Source organism: Microcaecilia unicolor, chromosome 3 (assembly GCF_901765095.1).
Source record: "Microcaecilia unicolor chromosome 3, aMicUni1.1, whole genome shotgun sequence".
Lineage (NCBI taxonomy): Eukaryota > Metazoa > Chordata > Amphibia > Gymnophiona > Siphonopidae > Microcaecilia > Microcaecilia unicolor.
In genome coordinates, this window is record NC_044033.1 from 196,334,298 (window position 1) to 196,353,370 (window position 19,073).

At 46.2% G+C, this 19,073-nt stretch overlaps 1 protein-coding gene across 2 annotated transcripts; it reads left to right on the forward strand.

The window, feature by feature from the left end:
- Positions 1-4,589: 4,589 nt before the first annotated feature.
- Positions 4,590-14,884, forward strand: LOC115464904 (phospholipid phosphatase-related protein type 2-like). 2 transcript variants are annotated; one of them, XM_030195282.1, is made up of 7 exons: positions 4,590-4,655; positions 5,318-5,506; positions 6,671-6,791; positions 8,989-9,242; positions 10,238-10,414; positions 12,053-12,174; positions 14,721-14,884. In XM_030195282.1, the coding sequence occupies exons 1-7, from the start codon at positions 4,590-4,592 to the stop codon at positions 14,830-14,832; spliced, it is 1,041 nt and encodes a 346-aa protein (XP_030051142.1). In that variant the 3' UTR covers positions 14,833-14,884. The 2 variants fall into 2 exon arrangements, with proteins under 2 accessions (XP_030051142.1, XP_030051143.1); XM_030195283.1 differs by having other exon boundaries at positions 12,053-12,190; positions 14,721-14,850.
- Positions 14,885-19,073: the final 4,189 nt, after the last annotated feature.

Here is a 19,073-nt window from a genome sequence, read left to right on the forward strand (position 1 = left end):
CACTGCCATCAACTACCTGTAACTTGGTACCTTATTGCAAAGGTACAGGAGCAGTAGTGGGGGCCACGTGCAGACTGTTTCTCACCCGATTAGTGTCACTGAGACAGTCGAGTTGGAGAAGGGCAAATTCCTGGGGATTTTCTGCTCTACTCACTTGTCACAGTTTTTCTCTCCCTGCCTGCTCCTTCTTTCATGTCTGGAGTACAACAGGCAGAAGGAAATTAATCTTTGGTAGAACAAGAGCCACAGGTTCGTAGATGGGGGGTGGAAGATGAGGGGTGAGATATAGAAGGAAGACTCCAGCTAAATATCAGGGAGTGAGCATGCAGGAGGGAGACTCCAGATGAATACAAGGAGAGAGAGTGTAGTGTAGAGGGACAGACTCCAAGTGATAACAGGGGGAGGGCAGACTCCAGCTGAAACAAGGGCTTAGAGGCTGAAAGTGTCAGAGGTGTCAGTGAGGAGTTTGTGAATTTCACGATCAGGGCAGGTTGGGACTGGTTTACTCCTTTCAGGTCTGGAAAGAGCAGGCACAAGATTTGCTTCATACCCTGTTTCTGGGGCAGAAACCCCTCTTCCTGGGCTCTGCATGCTGCCTGACTTGGTCCAGGGTCCTCTAATGTTTCCCATCATAAGCTGCTTCTCACTGCCAGGGTCCCTAGAGGATGAAGAGGATGTGCTCAGCATTGCAATGAAGAGGGGGCGCTCCCCCCTCATCTGCCACTCCCCCTCCTTTCTTCACAAGCCACCTCCTCTCTCCCCTCGCATTTTCCCCTCTCTTCTCCTCTCCACCCTCCAGTCTGGAGCAGACGGTGGCCGGAGGGGGGAACTGGTGCTGATGCTGTGACTGAGCTGTGGCGATGGCTCCTGTCTGAGAGGTGAGGAGGGGCAGGCAGAGGGGACCGCAGTCTCCCGTCCACCCCGTCCCTTCATGCCCCTCCCCCCACTGGCTTCTCCCCATCTTTTCATTGCATTTTTGCATTTTCATACAGCAGATGATAAGAGATCAGGCAGGATTTTGTACCCTCTCAGCATGTTCTCTGTTTTTTTTTTATTGTTTGTTTGCATTTGTGGGTGAAGCAGTAATTGCATTTTATCTGATTTATCAATATTTGGTATTTTGTTTTTCATACATGTAGAAAAAGGGGTGGAGTCTGGGTCTGGATGAAAAATAAAAGCCCCAGCATGCTTTTTGTTTGGGGGTGGGGTGGGGGTTTCCTATGTCCCTGTCTAACTTGGGTTCATAAGCTGGCTCCTGTGCTTTTTGGACTGTCCCATTCAGTCCTAGTTTATTCCACCTCTTTCCTTCCTCCTAGTGCATGCTGGGATTTGTATTTCTGATTTGACTAGACCTCCACAGCATGCAAATCTATGTCGTGAATATTCATTGTGGATATACTGATGGTCTGACTGGCTGGGGTGCCTCCAGGACCAGGTTTGGGATCCACTGGACTAGACTGTAACTCCATACAAGAGGTGGGGGTGGGACAAAGCCAGAAGTGGATCAGCCCATAGTGAAACTCAGTTCCATTGGGGATATTTGAGGGATCCTGCCCTTGAAATCAGCACTGCAAGTCCCATAATGGATGAGGTGGTCAGAAATCCAGGACTGTTCCATAATCTGCAGCCTGGAACTGGATAACTTGGCATCTCTGGGAAGAGAAATATCCAGTGTACCTGAATGTAACTCACCTTGAGCTACTACTGAAAAAGGTGTGAGCAAAATCTAAATAAATAAATGTATAGAGTTTTGCAAGGAGCGTGAATAACTCTGTCCACAGGGATGGCTCTAGTTTTTAACGCTTTCACTTTGGTTGCTTGCTTGGGGGTGGGGGTGGGGGGGGGGAAGTCATTTTACAAATAACACAGCTTCCAAATTACCCAACTCCAAGAGGTAGATTTTAGTCTGGTCCTGGAGTTCTGATAATCCCATCCTGATGTATTATGGGGCAGCAGCACTGATTTTAAGTTCACATAATTATAATGTTTTTTTTTACAAAAAAAAAAAAATAGAAAAATACAATATAAACAAAACTTAATAGTATAAAACAAGAACTATCATTAACAATATAAACAATAACCAATACAATGAGATGATGGGAAATGTCATGCAAGTATTGCTATAGAGAACAAATCAATATACATAGAATCAAAAGCAAAAAAGAAAAGGTTTTTATGAATACAAATAGTACTTCTGTAGAAATGAAAATTGTAAAATGAAAATAAAACTGATAAAGAAATACCCTAATAGAGGTGTCCATGGAGTGTCAAGATGCACATTGGAAAGAGGCAACTGGTGACCAGATTTTTTCAATTGATTTATACCTATTGGTACATGCAGCGGCGTTGCATTCCTATTCATGAATCATAGCAATAGTATGGCACCAAAAGATGCAGTTTTCCAAGTTGAGAAGATCGTCTGTATTGTAATAGCTAAGATAATATCTCGGAATCAAGATTTCAATTTATCTAATGGCTTGGAGAGAACCAATGACCTAATAAAACTATAGGGAAAGTCAAATCTTTATTTTTAGGGAGAAAGATTTTAATTTCCACCATAGAGACGTCCAGAAAGACAAAATCAAGGGGCCATAATACATTAAAGGGGATTTAGATCCCCTTGTGATGAGGTGCAACGCCAACATTTGTCATCTTGTGATAGACCAGCCTTGAACATTTGCCCCCAGATTCTATATATGGCCACTAAAGCTACGCACGCAACTTAATTAACAAGCCAATCGGTGCTGATAATTGGCCACTAACAAGCAATTATGGGTACTAATTGGCAGTAATTAGAATTTATGTGCACAACTTTCTAAGCGTATTCTGTAAAACGACGCACATAAATTCTAATGCGTGGATCTCAAAAGGGGGTGTGGCCATGGGCGAGGCATGGCCGTTTCTAGAAACTATGCGCACTGTTATAGAATACTCCCAATCTGCGCTTAAGTTAGACACAGGCATTGAAACTAGGTTTTAGTTGGCATAGAATGTCGCGCCTAAATGTAGTCACAGGTCCGGGCGCTATGCGAATTCTATAAACCACACCTAATGTTAGGCCCAGTTTATAGAACAGTGCTAAGAGCAATTTTTTTCACGACATATATAGGTGCTCTATGGATTAGAAAGTACAATGTTTAAGTATGGCTGATGGAAAGAGGGGTCTGTTAACACAAACAAAAATAATGTTGCCATTCTGTGTCAGTATCTCAATCTTCTTTCTCATGTCACGGGATAATTCAACATAAGAACATAAGACTAACCATACTGGGTCAGACCAATGGTCCATCTAGTTCAGTATCCTGCTTTCAGCAGTGGCCAATCCAGGTCACAAGTACCTGGCAGAAACCCAATTAGTACCAACATTCCATGCAAAATCCCAAATAGTAGCAACATTTCACGCTACCAATCCCAGGGCAAGCAGTGGCTTCCCCCATGTCCGTCTCAATAACAGACTGACTTTTTCTCCAGAAACTTGTCCAAACCTTTTTTAAACCCAGATATGCTAACCTCTATTACCACATCCTCTGGCAAAGAGTTCCAGAACTTAACTATTTGTTGAGGGAAAAAATATTTCCTCCTATTTGTTTTAAAAGTATTTCCATGTAGTTTCATCATGTATCCCCTGGTCTGTGTACTTTTTGAAAGAGTGAAAAATCTGTCATTGAGGGGAACTGGAAGCCAGCAGCACTAATTTCATTAAGTAGAATCAGGAACTACAAATCCCACAGTACTTTGGGATGTGAGTTCAAAACCAGGACTAGCCAAAATGTCTCCCTCCTGGAACTGGGTAATTTGTCAGCTCTGAAATAAATAAACACACAGGCCTGCACGGGCTCAGGGATCAGAACTACAGGTTCTGTCAAACCTGTTGCTGGGAGCCTAAAGTGTTCAGAGGGTCCTTAAGGAGGTTGGGTCCACGTTTAGACATGATTTAGAAGCAGGACCTTCAAGGAACCTGGACAAGGTCCATGTGGCCTTATGAAGTGGGCAAGTCGCTCTGCCTCCTGCTGCCTCAGCAGGTACTCACCTAGGCTTTAGCTCTTTATAGAAAGGACTTTCAATATCTGAATTAGTGAAAATGCTGAAAAGCACCTGGAGCAAGGTTTGAAAGAAGAGCTAAACATCCACATTCATTATTATGAAGAAACTGATTTTTTGAAATTTGCAACAGTATTACTCTGCTTTAACTAATTGTTCAGCTTACAGGGAACAAACAACCTCTAAATCCAACCCGTTGCATATTAACGAGTTATAGAGCTGCCAATTTACCCAGTTCCAGGAGAGAGAGACGTTTTGGGCAGTCCGGCTTTTGGCATTCCCAACCCAAGGCAGCGTGATACTGGTAGTCCCTGGTTCTGTCCACTGAAATCAATGCTGCAGGTCCCATAAAGAGTCTGTTAGAAATCCAGGACTGGTCTCTCAATTTTGTCAAGGAGCCTTCTTAGGGTGCTTGGTCCCTGGGTAATCCCCCGCTTTCGCACCCATCCTCAAGCTCAGTCTTGGTTGTGGCTGCTAATGTTGTTCCTCTCTTGTTTCTGTCCTGCAGGTGCCAGGGCCGTGTAACTCCGTAAACTGACCCATTTGAGATGGCCAGAGGAAGGTTAAACACGAAACGCAGCATCTCCATCGTCCCTTGTTTCGTGTTTGTGGAGGTATCCCACCTTGCTTCCCCACCCCCCATCACCCTCTTCCCATGCATCACAAAAAGCCTGGGCTTCCTCAGAACAGTGGTGGGGATAACATGATGAGTCTTGAATGTTAGGTATCACAGACACCAGGGCAAAAGACCCTTCCAAATTCCTTCACTGTGACATTTGGACAGAGAAAAGAAAAGGGCAGAGAGGTTAAGGAAGACAGTAGATGGGGAAAGAGGAGGAACCTATGAAGATTGAGTGTGTGAGGGAACGTGTGAGACACTGAGACTCACTGAAATCTGAGTGTTTGAGGGAATGAGTGTATGAAGGGGAATCTGTGAAATTCGAGTGTGTGAGGGAACATGTGAGGCTCAGTGAGCCCCAAGTGTGTGAGATCCTGTGTGAAGCTTGCTGAGTTTGTGAGAGACCTAGTGTGGCTCCTTGAGGCTGTGGCATTATGCGATGCTCCTCAATGTCTTTGAAACATCTTCGAGTTAGAGCTTGCAGCATACTCTGAGAGAAAGGCAGCAGTAAGGGGTAAATATGTCAGAGTAAGGGTAGTGCTCCCTGGGGATCCCCCTCCTCTTATTCCACATCAGCCCATCAGTTACCCCCCCCCCCCCCCTTCCAACACAGACTTGTTTTTCTGTCCTCACTCCCTCTCCATGTTCTGTTTCCAGATGGTGATCATGGCTGGAACTGTGGTCCTAGCCTATCACTTCGAGTACATGGACACATTCCCCACACACATCCAGGGCTTCTTCTGCTACGACAGCACTTACGCTAAGCCGTACCCGGGGCCTGAGGACACCAGTCGCGCCCCTCCAGTTCTGGTCTATAGCCTGGTGGCTGCCATTCCCACCGTGGTGGTAAGGTCTGGGGGTGAGGGACAGTAAGTGGTTATGTGAAAGGTGGGCAGGGGGGGTTCAGTTCATTCTCATAAAGGTCTTGTGGCACAGAATCTCTGGGTGGCAGTGGCACTCTAGATACCAGCCTTCTGGGTCTTGAGCACTCCCACTGTGGCTACCGAGGAATGATTTGCACTGATTTAACCCCATTCCCGAATCATTAGTTTGTGATCCCTTTAGATGAGCTACATAAATAGAATAAGTCCTGCTGTGAGACAATAGTAGAAATGAACACTGGGCTGTTAACAAAGAAATGTAGATGTAGCCTTCCCCCCCCCCCCCACCCCCCATCAGAGGCCTGAATTTCTGTGCTGTAATATCCTGCCACATTTACCTGGCCACAGGTGTTACACCAGTCTATGACTGTGCAACTGCAGGTCTGTAAGTGTTGTTACCCCAATCCCACATTATCCTAGTATCCTGTAATAGAATGTAGGTGCCAGGTTCCCACCACAGTCCACACATCCTCAACTGAGGCAATCCAGTTATAAAATTGCCCCCCCCCCCCCATAGTGGTCACTCCAGAGTGAACTTACTGTTTAGGGTCTTTCACTTAGGATTTGCCTTGCCAAAGAGCACAGAGAAAGGAGATCCACATCGAGATTTTGTAAAATCTTTCCTTAATATGGAATTCAAACTTGATCCTGGTTGGGACAAGTGATCACAAATACATATTGTGAAAGGCTAAAGTGGCTGGGGTTCTTCAGCCTGGAGAAAAGACAGCTGAGGGGAGATATGATAGAGGTCTATAAAATAATGACTGGAGTGGAATGGGTAGACATGAATCGCTTGTTTACTGTTTCCAAAAATACTAGGTCTAGGGGGCACGCAATGAAGCTACAAAGTAGTAAATTTAAAATGAATTGGAGAAAGTTTTTCATCACTCAACGTGTAATTAAAATCTGGAATTCGTTGCCAGAGAATGTGGTAAAAAACAGTTAGCAGGGTTTAAAAAAAGGTTTTATGCTGCTTATCCTAGAAACAAGTAGCATAAAAATGTATTGTACTGATTTGGGATCTTGCCAGGTACTTGTAACCTGGATTGGCCATTGTTGGAAACAGGATGCTGGGCTTGATGGGCCTGAATGCACCTCCCCTGACTGTCTGTTTTCTTTCACTCCTCAGATCCTGACTGGTGAGCTGACTTTCTTCTTGTGGCAGTCAAACTGGAGAGAGGAGAAAACAATTGTCTCCGGTGACTGTTGCTATTTCAATCCTTTGCTCCGGCGCATCATACGCTTCCTGGGTAAAGCTGCAGCACTGATCTCTCAGAATTATCTGTGCCCACTGGGAATGAGCAGGAGACTTTAAGGAGTTGGGGTGCGGGGAGAGAATACTGTGATTAAACTATAGAGTTGTGACACCTGCAGAGCCTGATTGAAACCCCACCATAGTAACAAATCTCTTTGCATGCCCTTCAGGTTATCAATAGAAATCAAACAAAATAAAACATGGAAAAGAAAATAAGATGATACCTTTTTTATTGGACATAACTTAATACATTTCTTGATTAGCTTTCGAAGGTTGCCCTTCTTCGTCAGATCGGAAATAAGCAAATGTGCTAGCTGACAGTGTATATAAGTGAAAACATTCAAGCATTACTATGACAGTCTGACAGGGTGGGAGGATGGGGGTGGGTCGGAGGTATGCATGGGGACATCAAAGCATATCATTGATATTCTAACAGGATGGGTGTGGATAGGTGAGGGGTGGGGTGATCAACCGAGACATACAGCTTTATGGTTTATAATGGGCCAGGAACCCCAGATCCTTGTTAAGTCCTTTCTGTTGGGTGTTAAAATATTCAATCATTCTGACTTCAAAGGTCTTACGTTCTTGTATGGTTTTAAAGTTACCTTTCAGTATTCTCACTGTGAAATCACTGGTACAGTGTCCTGGTCCTGTAAAATGCTGACCAACAGGGGTGGGAACCCTACTGGCACCAGTATTGTTCATGTGATGTCTATGTAAATTGAATCTTGTCTTAAGCATCTGGCCTGTTTCTCTAATATAGCATCCTCCATTACATTTTTTGCACTGAATGATATATACCACATTGGAAGATGAGCAAGTGAAAGATCCCTTTATGTTGAATATCTTTCCTTTGTGGATGACTTTGGGGTCCTGTGAAATATTTTGGCATAGTTTGCAACTGGATAAATTACAGGGAAGTGTGCCCTTCTGTTCCTTTTCAGTCTGTGATGGAAGTTTACTTCTGATTAGCTTGTGTTTTAAGTTGGGTTGCTGTCGGAAGGCCAGTACTGGTGGGGATGGGAATATCTCTTTCAGTAATTCATCCTCCTGGAGTATAGGTTGTAGATCTCTTATGATTTTCCTCAGTTTTTCCAGCTCTGGATTGTATGTCACTACAAGGGGGATTCTGTCTGTGGATTTTTTCTCCTTGTACTGTACCAGATTCTCCCTGGGTGTTTTGAGGGAGGAAGCAATATTCTTGGAGATTATTTTGGGGTTGTAGTCTTTCTGTTTGAAGGATGCAGTCAGGCTTTTAAGGTGTCTGTCTCTGTCCCCTGGGTCAGAGCAGATACGGTGGTATCTTGTGGCTTGGCTGTAAATGATGGATCTTTTTGTATGTGAAGGATGGAAGCAGGAGTTGTGGAGGTAGCTGCATCTGTCTGTGGGTTTCTTGTATATAGATGTTTGTATACAGCCATCACTGACTGAGACCGTGGTGTCCAAAAAATTGACTTTTTCTGGCGAGTAGTCAATTTTGAATCTGATTGTAGGATGGTATGTATTGAAGGCAGAATAAAATTGTTTCATGCCCTTCAGTAAACCCAAGTCCAGCCCAAGCATATCTGACACCTTAGGCAAACCTTCAGCTGTGTGGCCCCCATCCCATAGCAGCTCAAGGCCCCCCCAACCCATGCCCAGCATCTCCCTTTTCCTATCCCCCCTCCCATGGTGTCCAGCATATCTCACTTTCCCTTCCCTTTTCCCCTCTGTGTTCAAAATCTTCCCTCATCCTCCCTTCTCTCCCCTCTAACTCCCCCTTGTTTTTCCTTCCCTTCCTTACCCCCTCTGGGGTGGCACAGATATAGCAGTCAGCACACCCACACAAGACATCATGGCTGGAGTGAGGCCTTGAGTATCTGTGCTTGTCAAGGGCCACTGGGTCCCCCCCTTCTGGAACAGGAAGTTCGGTGGAGGCAGGATCTGGCAGGCATCGAGCATATGTGGATGCTCAAGGTCTTGTGTGAACCACAACGTCTTCCAGAGGTACGCTGACTGCTGCGTTAGTGTCGCCCCCCAAATTGTGGCATTGTAAATGGATGCTCCAAACCCATCTGCGCCATGTAAGGTCTAAGGGTTTGGAGCCTTGTGGCCATGTGATGGAAGGGGGACGTGGTGGGATAAGCACCAGTAGGAATGCCTGCCTTGTACCTCTCACCGCCCCTTCCTTGTTTCCCACCCTCCCTTCACAGGTGTGTACTCCTTTGGACTTTTCACAACCACGATCTTCGCTAACGCAGGGCAGGTGGTGACAGGAAGCCAGACGCCTCACTTCCTCTCTGTATGCCGCCCTAACTACACGGCGCTGGGCTGCCAGTCGCCACAGCAGTATGTGGCTGAGAAGCAGGCCTGCACTGCAGGGAACCCTGCCCTGGTCAGTGCAGCACGCAAGGCGTTCCCATCCAAGGATACCGCACTCAGCGCTTATGCTGCTGTCTATACTGTGGTAAGACTCCATCCACTTTATTACATGTATCATATGAACTCTTTGTGTCGTTACTTCTTTATATGTAAGAGTAAGGGGTGAGGGTCATGGATCTGATATACTGTCTTTTTCTGGTACAATCAGAGTGGCTGGCATTTATTATATGCAGGGACTGTCTCTGCTCCTTATGGGCTCACAATCTCAGTTTTTGTCCTGAGGGCAATGGAGGGTTAAGCGTAACCCAGAGTCACAAGGAGCTGAAGCGGGAATATATATCTTACTGGGTATAATTGAGGGGGGGAGGGGAAGTGCCCAGAATCTGCCCTGATTTACTGCCAGGGGTGTGGCTAGAATCTGCCCTGCATTTGTTGCATAGGGCATATGCCTACCACACAGACACTGTGTTACAGGCTAGCGCAGGTGCTTTCATGCTATCTACCACTGTGTGAGGGTAGGGGCCACATAAAAGAAACGGCAGCTGCCTTGACGCAGTCCCCATCATTTCTTGTCCAGTCTCTCCAGTGTGATACCCCCAAGGTCCCCCCCACTATCTTCGATTCCCCTCCCTCACTGGCCCCGATGAACCTCCCTTTCCCCCGGCCCATGTTAACATTTAACACAGTAAATCCACACTAGCCACTTAACACAGCTTTGTAAAGGGGCCCCTTTGTATCCGGATGATTAAAGTAAACCATCCTGATGAATTCCTTTGAACCCAAGCAAATCCTGCTAACTAAATCGGTGCCAATTTTGTCTGATTATTAAATATTGTGTATTATGTAGCTGTGTTATCATCTGTCTGTCATTTGGTGTGTAATATTTGGATCGTATCCATGTGAATCAAGTGTATTAATCCTAAGAATGGCAGAGCGGTATGAATTCTTTCATACCGTGGTCGGCTCTGCTTCTTTTAAGGGAGTGAAGCAGCTCACAGATGGGTTGAGGGTCTGTGTCCTCTGGAGGTGCCTGTTCCTGCATTTACTGGGATTATTATGCTATCCATCTCTGTCCTGCAGATGTACATTACCCTAGTCTTTAAGGTGAAAGGGTCGCGCCTGGCCAAGCCCTCTGTCTGCCTGTTGTTGTTGTGCCCTGCCTTTCTGGTCGGGGTGGTACGTGTTGCAGAGTTCCGAAACCACTGGTCGGATGTGCTGGCCGGTTTTCTCACTGGCGGTGCCATAGCCACATTCCTGGTAAGCATACGCTGTGGACAGGAGAGCGATGTGTACTTGTTCTGTTGGGGTGGGGGGGGGGGGGGTGGAGTGAGAGTCTGTGTGTTACTTGCCCTGTGTGTGGTGGGAGCTGGAGGTTGGCACTTTTTCTAAAGGTAATGATGCCCCTATAACCGTAGAGTTCAGAAACTAGCTTGGCCCCTTTAAAAATCTATCTGCACAGTGCAGCTAAATCTAATCTCCTGATCAGGGCCGGTCCTAGGGTCTCTGGCGCCCCCCTGCAGACTACCTCTCGCCTTGACTACTGCAACTTACTCCTCACCGGCCTCCCACTTAGCCATCTATCCCCCCTTCAATCTGTTCAGAACTCTGCTGCACGTCTCATATTCCGCCAGAACCGATATACTCATATCACCCCTCTCCTCAAGTCACTTCACTGGCTTCCAATCAGATACCGCATTCAATTCAAGCTTCTCCTTCTTACCTACAAATGCACTCAGTCTGCTGCCCCTCACTACCTTTCTACCCTCATCTCCCCTTACGTTCCCGCCCGTAACCTCCGTTCACAGGACAAATCCCTCCTCTCTGTACCCTTCTCCACTACCGCCAGCTCCAGGCTCCACCCATTCTGCCTCGCCTCACCCTATGCTTGGAACAACCTTCCTGAGCCCTTACGCCAAGCCCCCTCCTTGCCCATCTTCAAGTCTTTGCTTAAAACCCACCTCTTCAATGCTGCATTCGGCACCTAACTCTTACCGTTCAGTAAATCCAGACTGCCCCATTTTGACCGCCCCTATCGGACTGACCGTTCATTTGTCTCTTAGATTGTAAGCTCTTTGAGCAGGGACCGTCCCTCTATGTTAAATTGTATGTGCGTAACTCTAGTAGCGCTTTAGAAATGTTAAGTAGTAGTAGTTGGCACCCCCCATATCCTTTCTCTCTTCTCCCACCCTGCCCCTGTCCAGCGATTCTCCTTCGCCTCCATCCCCCTCCCATTTATGCCCACCTGCCCGCCCTCTTCTCCCCCCCAACATCCCTCTTTTTCTTCTTGCCACCCTGCGTGGTTTAAGTCTTTTTTAAAATTTACCTCCGTCCCAGTGGCCGCGTCATTTCAAAGCCCTGCCCATCTCTAGCCTTCCTTCCCTTCGTGAGTTCATTCCCGCAGAGTCCCGCCCTCGAGGAAATGATGTCAGAAGGCGGGACTCTGCGGGAACGAACTCACGAAGGAAGGCTAGTGATGGGCAGGGCTTTGAAATGACGCGGATGCTGGGACGGAGGTAAATAAAAGATTTAAACCCCCAAGGGCGGCGTGGTACGGCGGCACGGCGCCCTTGAAGGCAGGCACCCCCCCTGCAGTGCTTACCCCGCTTACTGGGTTTGACCGGCCCTGCTCCTGATTCCGCTGCTCATATTCTTTGCTATCCTGGGAGCACAGTGTAGGTAATGGGGAGCTGTTTAGCAGCCCTAGGACTGAATTTCACTGTGTTTAATGGCATAAGTTACTAAGACTTTATTCTCATTCTCTTCCCAGTACATGGGGTTGTAATATAGGTGGTTTTATCCCACAGGGGCAGCTGGTTAGCTACGTGCTATTGAAATTCATCCCTTCTGTCTTTTCTTCTCTCATGATCGTCTCTCCTCTTCTTTTCCATTCTGCAGGTTGTTTGTATTCTGAAGAACTTTCACAGTCATTGGGCTCTCAGTGGGCCCTTGGCACCGATGGGGCAGCTGGTCAGTGTCCCAGTCGTGGCCCTGCCCTGTATTCAGAGTCCACTCGAAAAGTTAAGTGTTGTGCAGGTAAGGGGAGGGCTCCCGGCTCTCGGAGAGATGCCCTCTGGTGCCCTGTTCCAGCTCACCTGGATGCATCGTATCTATCACTCAGGACACAAAAAGTATTGACATGCGTGTGTACCAGCATGTGAGGCTATATGTGTGTGGTGGGCTTACGAGTGTGTCTGTGGAATGAGTGTGAATAATCTGTGGCCATCCCAGCTCAGTTTTGCACACTGCGATGAAACTGCTGCATCTGCAAGTACATTTTTGGAGGCTTTGCTGGGATTTACACAGGTTAACAGGCTGAACCTGCTGGTACTTGTGATGGGAATGGCGTTGTTGCAGACAGGATGCTGAGCTCTAGGGACCTTGGACTGACTCAGTGTAGCTTTTCTTATGAATCTACTTAGGTGGATTGTCAGATCCCTACAAGCAGCCACATAAAAAGGGAGATTTCATGGGGTGTTGAAACTACTTGTGTAGATAAAGATAGCCAATATTCAAGAGGTCTAGTTATGAACATGGAAGACTTGCCCTTCATGCGGGATCCCACCGTCAACAAGGAAAATCACAGTAAGATAGTGTAAAAGCTGAAAAACATAAGAGAGAAGAAGAAACGAGACCACTCAGGATTTTAGAGGCCTCTGTCATCCCCCCTCGGCTGTCTGTTTTCCAAGTTAAAGAGCCCCAGCCTCCCTAGTCTTTCTTCACAAGAGAGTCGTCCCATCCCCTTATCATTCTCTGAATCTATTCTAGTTCTGTTGTGCCTTTTTTGAGGTTTGGTGACCAGAATTACACACACTAATCAAGGGTGGTGGCATTATGATATTCTCTGCTGTTTTCCGACTAATTCCCAACATTCTATTTGCCGTTTGACAATCACCACACACCGAGCCGGGCATTTCAATATGACACCAAGATCTGTTTCCTGGGTGGTGACTCCTAATACAGAGTTGGGCTTTGCGCAAATTCAGTGGGTCACTTTCACAATTATTTATCCCTGTAAAATGGATGGACTGAATACTGCATTCCTTGAATCCCTGTGAAAGAGTGCACAGGTTAGGTTGGGGAAGAAAACGATGTGTGTACATTTGATTTTTTGGACATAAACTTTATGGTGTGCTCCTCCCCTCTCCAACGGCCACTCACCGAAAGGGAGGATGCAAAGTATCTGCATGAGTTTAATATGCATAAGCTTTGCATTTCCTAACAGGGACTGAGTGGGATTTCAGCATTGCACATGGAATGGAAGGAGAAAGAACCCACGGGAAAAGCTAGTTATCAACCACAGAGGACAGCACACATGCACCTTCCCTCTGAGGATGGCACTAATTCTCTGGGGGGAAAGTACCCTTGACTTAGGGGGCTAATTTTATAAGGCTTTTTTGCTTGTAAAGACTTTTATAAGCGTGTGCAAGTGTGAAAGTGCATGCCCACCTTTATACAACATCCCTCAGATTTTATATGTAGATGTATGCGCAGTTTAATTGAATAACGGGCCCTTAACTATCAGTATTTGGCTGTTAACAACCAGGTTTTGAAATGAATTGGCACTCATTAAAATTTCTATGTGCTCGTGGGGCTTAACCCTACTATCACGTAACTGAAAAGAGGGCGTCGCCAAGAGCGTGTAGTTATAGCATACGGCCTGCGTTTACATCAGGCTTTAGCAAGCGTAAGTCTAGTACCACAGGAATCAGCGCTATGCACGATTCTATAAAGGGTGCCCGCCCTGCACAGAATCACACTTAGCACTGTTTTTTCCTACGGTGAATTTTTAGCGCCAGTGCGTAAGTGTCCCAGGGGCAGGGTAGAGCAGAGGTGAGTGTGCAATTTACTCACATAGTTTATGAAATGCAGATGTTTACGCATGCACACTTCAGAGCAGGTTTAAATCTGTGTTCACGTAGGGGCTGATATAATTGGCACTCACGCATGAATGCATATTACACGCCATTCCATAAACAGTGCATAACAGCCTTAGTGCAGAATTGCAGGGGAAGTACACATGGCTGGAGAATGGGAGAGGCAAAGGTGTGTTGCCAAGATACACACCGTCAGTTGCGCACAGATCATGGAATACTTTGGCGCAACTCACTTATGACTGCCACTGAGGGTGCTTAACATTGTGCCACATCCTTGGGCTTAGGCCAGTATTCTGTGACAGCCTCTGTGCACTCAGTATGGTCCAGCGCAGCTCCTAACACATCTCACCTAGTTAAAAAATTACCCCAAAGGTTCTGGTTCTGAGAGTCTTATGTTATAAAGACACAGAGGTGCCCATGGTTTTATAAAATAGATGCTCACATGCTTTTCTTCTGTTACAAAACTCAGCCTAGAAAGTAGTTCATGTCTCTTGGAGCCCACCATGCTTCTGGGGATTAGAACCTATGTCACTGAGGTCTTGTATTGTGGGAAGTAGTTTCTGAAGCTGTCCCCTCTCTTCCTAGTTGTCTTTCCTGTGCTGAAACTCTTTTCCATCCATCTACCCATTCTCCTCGTCTCCTGCTGCCACCCTTCCCTCCCTTCTCCCCCACCCATGACTGTCTTCCAGAATCACCGGGCTGCCTTCGCAGACGTCACCTGACCCCCGGATTTGCCTCTTCCCCGCCGCTGTGACACCTGACGTCCTCATCCCTTCACGATCCATCTCCAGTGATGTGTGAGTCTCCGGAACCCTGCAGGTGGCCACTGCCTCTCCCTGGCAACCAACTTATTTCCACAGGACATGTCATTCATCATTTTCTATAGGGGGGGGTGCTATCCCGTGGCACCTCCTGTCCTCTGTGAGCATGCTGTTTGTGGGATAGAGAAAAGGAGTGGAAAAGGCAAATGTAGGTTTCTGGGGTGGGTGGGGTGGGGCAGGGTGGGTGTGATTTTACAGGTTTATTGCTTACTTTTCATTTCTGTTGCTGACCGTGCCATCATGTTTCACCTTTAACCAGTGTTGGGACTTTCAAATGCCTTCCACCCTGGTCAACACTTCTCTGGTGCTCTGTATGGACCTTACCCTGGTCAAAACAAGGTTCTGATAAACTTGAGAGGAAGGGGAAAGTGAAGGGGTAGGATGGGGGGAGTTTTATGGAAAACAATATAAACAGTGTGTAAGGAAACATTTGTTGTCAAGCTTCTTTTTTTTTTTATTTACAAATATTGTTTGATTTCTGGAGGTGGGGGGAGGGAGCTTGTGTATGTTATTAACTTGGTAGAGGGGGGTATTGTTATTTCACACCTCCCCTTTGCAATTGTGTAAGAGCCACAATTAAAGATGATTATAATTAAGCAGGGGTCTTCTCACATAAGTAAAGGTGCTTGGGGCAAGGTTGGGGGGGGGGGGGGGGCGGTGTTCATGTGCCATCCATCAGCACTGGAATGGAAAGCGCCTCCTGATTCACTGAATTCTGTCTGCAGCTGCCCTCAGGGGTAGGAAGGGGATTGCAACTCACAAAAAATAAATGTGTCCTGTGTTGGCAGAATTTGAATGTCAAACACTCAGAGGACAGTGTTCAGAGACTGGGCTGATGCACTCTTTACTTGTACAATGTGAGATGAAGGGGTGTGTTTCACTGCAAGGATCCTATGATGTTCTGAAACTGAACATTCACATTTTGGAGAGAACGTTTGTAAATATTCAATTGCACTAGAAATTTATTATTTAGATTTTGTTTACACCTTTTTCAGTAGTAGCTCAAGGTGAGTTACATTCAGGTACACTGGATATTTCTCTGTCCCAGGAGGGCTCACAATCTAAGTTTGTACCTGAGGCAATGGAGGGTTAAATGACTTGCACAAGATCACAAGGAGCAGCAGCGGGAACTGAACCAGCCCCTCTGGATTGCAAGACTGGTGCTCTTACCACTAGGCCACTAACCACTAGATCACTGTGCTCTAACTACTAGGGCACTCCTCCACAAGGGAGAAATGGTCTCCCTTGCTGGTTCCTTGGGGCTATGGTGCTGTTCCTCCATCTATTCACTGTGGTGGGAGAGAGATCTTTGGGGACTCAGACCAGAGCTGGAGGTTATGGGGTAATTTCAGAAGCCACGTAGGCACCTAAAGCAGGGGTTTATGCAGGGAAATGGCTTGGTAAAAATTACCCAGATAAGATCGCACCACAATGCCTGTTTATGCATTCCTGGGGGATGCGGTGGGAGTTATGTGCATATTTTAGGGGTTTCTAAAGTTTCCAGAAAATGTTGTGTGTACTAAACAGCAGGCATTACATGTGCGCAGCATTCTTTCTGTGGGGAAATTTTAAAGCGGCATTTCCACATCCTTTCCCTTTGTAAATTGCACTTGTTATAAAATTACTCTCTAGGTGCACTTTCCAAAGCCATTAACTGGGTTAACGGGCCTATTCAAAACTATCCTCTGCAGTCCTGCCATACCTGCAGCTGAATTATAAACGATACAATTGTTTCCTATTTTCATAAGTACTTGTGCTCTTTTACTCTCTCCCTCCAGAACCAGTGCACATAGCAAGCCAAAGCATGCAAGGTGAACTCTCCTAGTGTCCCAAAGGATACCAGGAGGCAGGAGTCTGTAAAAATCCAGACTGTGCTAAGGCACAGAAATGGGGCATTCAGGATACAGCTATAGTTGCACAGAGAGCATGTGTGTGTGGGAAGACTGAGGATTAAGGACTAATGCACAGAGACAGCAGTGTGTGTAGGACAGACACAGCATCTCACCCCTTCCTCAGGGCTATGCATAGGATGTAAAGGGGAAGGGAAGGGAAATGGACTTGATATACTGCCTTTCTGTGGTATTTTTGCAACTACATTCAAGACAGTTTATTTATTTATTTATTGCATTTGTATCCCACATTTTCCCACCTATTTACAGGCTCAATGTGGCTTACAAAGTCCCATTATGGCAATCGCCATTCCAGGGTGAAAGATACAATTGGTGTTGCATAGAGAACAGGATGACACATTGGAAATAAGCAAACAGATATCAGAAGAAAATAGTCAGAACATCAATGGGGTGTTGATGTGTTATAATTAAACTATTATTCCATGTGGTATGCCTTGTTGAAGAGAAAGGTCTTCAGAGATTTATGAAAGTTAGTTATTTTGTAAATTGTTTTTAAGTTACCTGGCAGAGCATTCCATAGCTGCATGCTCATGTTTACATATATACAGGTACTTATTTTGTACCTGGGGCAATGGAGGGTTAAGTGAGTTGCCCACAGTCACAAGGAGCTGTAGTGGGACAAACCCAGTTCCCCAGGATCAAAGTCCACTGCCCTAACCACTAGGCTACTCCTCCACTCCTCCTTTTTCATTCATACTTCCCACCTCCCAGTGAATGCTTGAGTGCCTGCATCTGAAATGAATCCAGTGGCAAACCCATCAAGGGCCAGTTCCTGAAGGCCTGGCAGGACCAAGAAGGGTGGGTAAGAGATCTATAGCAGATAAAAAAGTAAAGGAATTAGAGCAGGATCTGACCTGCTCCCCCCCCCCCCCCCCCACACGCATCATGGACGTACTTCAGCATATTTATGGTTAATCTAAAGTGTGACACTAACCCCCCCCCCCCCCAAAAGATGCTGAATAAAATATAATTCCTCTTACTAGTCCTGGAATTGAAAGCTTGTGACAGCCTGAATGTCCTTTTCCGTGTCCTGGTGTGTGATCTATGACATTTTACACACAATGGTGCTTAGCTTATGTTTCTCTCAGACTCTTTGGGTTAACATGATTCTGTCTATAACATCTACTATAATAAACTCACCCTCAACGTTCTGAGGACACTGACGTCAGTGAAGCCAAGCCCTGACTTCCTTCAAAAGGTTGAAGGTTCGTGGTGGTGAAGCCCCAAAAATCGCTCTGGGCCCCACCCTTGAGGGCGGAGCAAGTAGCAGAACAACGAAGGGGTTGGCAGGGAGGGAGGCAGGGAGGCGGGGTGGGGAGGTGGAAAATCACTCCGGCCCCGCCCTCATGTCAAATGTCAGGACGTTGGGGCGGAGCAATGGCAGAACAACAAAGGGGTTGGCCAGGGAGGGAGGGAGGTTGGTCAACGAAAACCTTGCTAGCGCCCGTTTCATTTGCTCTGAAACGGGCCTCTTTTACTAGTTTGAAATAAATGTTTACGCTTTCCAAAAATACTAGGACTAGGGGGCATGTGATGAAGCTACAAAGTAGTAAATTTAAAACGAATCAGAGAAAATTTTTCTTCACTCAACGAGTAATTCAACTGTGGAATTTGTTGCCAGAAAATGTGGTAAAGGCATTAGCTTAGCAGGGTTTAAAAAAAGGTTTGCACAGCTTCCTAAAGAAAAAGTCCATAGACCATTATTAAATTGGACTTGGGGAAAATATTTTTGGGATAAGCAGTATAAAATGTTTTGTACTTTTTTGGGATCTTGCCAGGTATTTGTGACCTGGATTGGCCACTGTTGGAAACAGGATGCTGGGCTTGATGGACCTTCAGTCTGTCCCAGTATGGCAATACTTATATACTTATGTACCCCCACAAACTCTCTCTCTCTTGTGTTGATCATGTTCATTGAACCCAAGAAAATGAAAAACTGAATAAGGAACAACTAGAGGAATTTGTCATGGAACCTGTAGATGGGCATCAGATATTCTGTACATCAGTGGTTTCCACAGTAACATTTTATGCCTAGGCCTATAATCTGTATACTGGAGATTTCCACTGGAGTGCTTCAGGCCCGTAATCCTTACATTACTGGTTTCCGTAGGAACGTTTAGGGTCTGTATACTGGAGATTTCCACTGGAATTCTTCAATTTCACCCAAGCAGCCTTGCTAGTTTGGAGGGGGGAGGGCGGCAAGGAATTTGGGGGCCTACTTGCAGCCATTCCCAGGTCTCTGAGATGGATCTCACTGATACAGTTGCTTGCATCAGGCAGGGCGAGTCAACATACTAATCTGGTCCCAGTT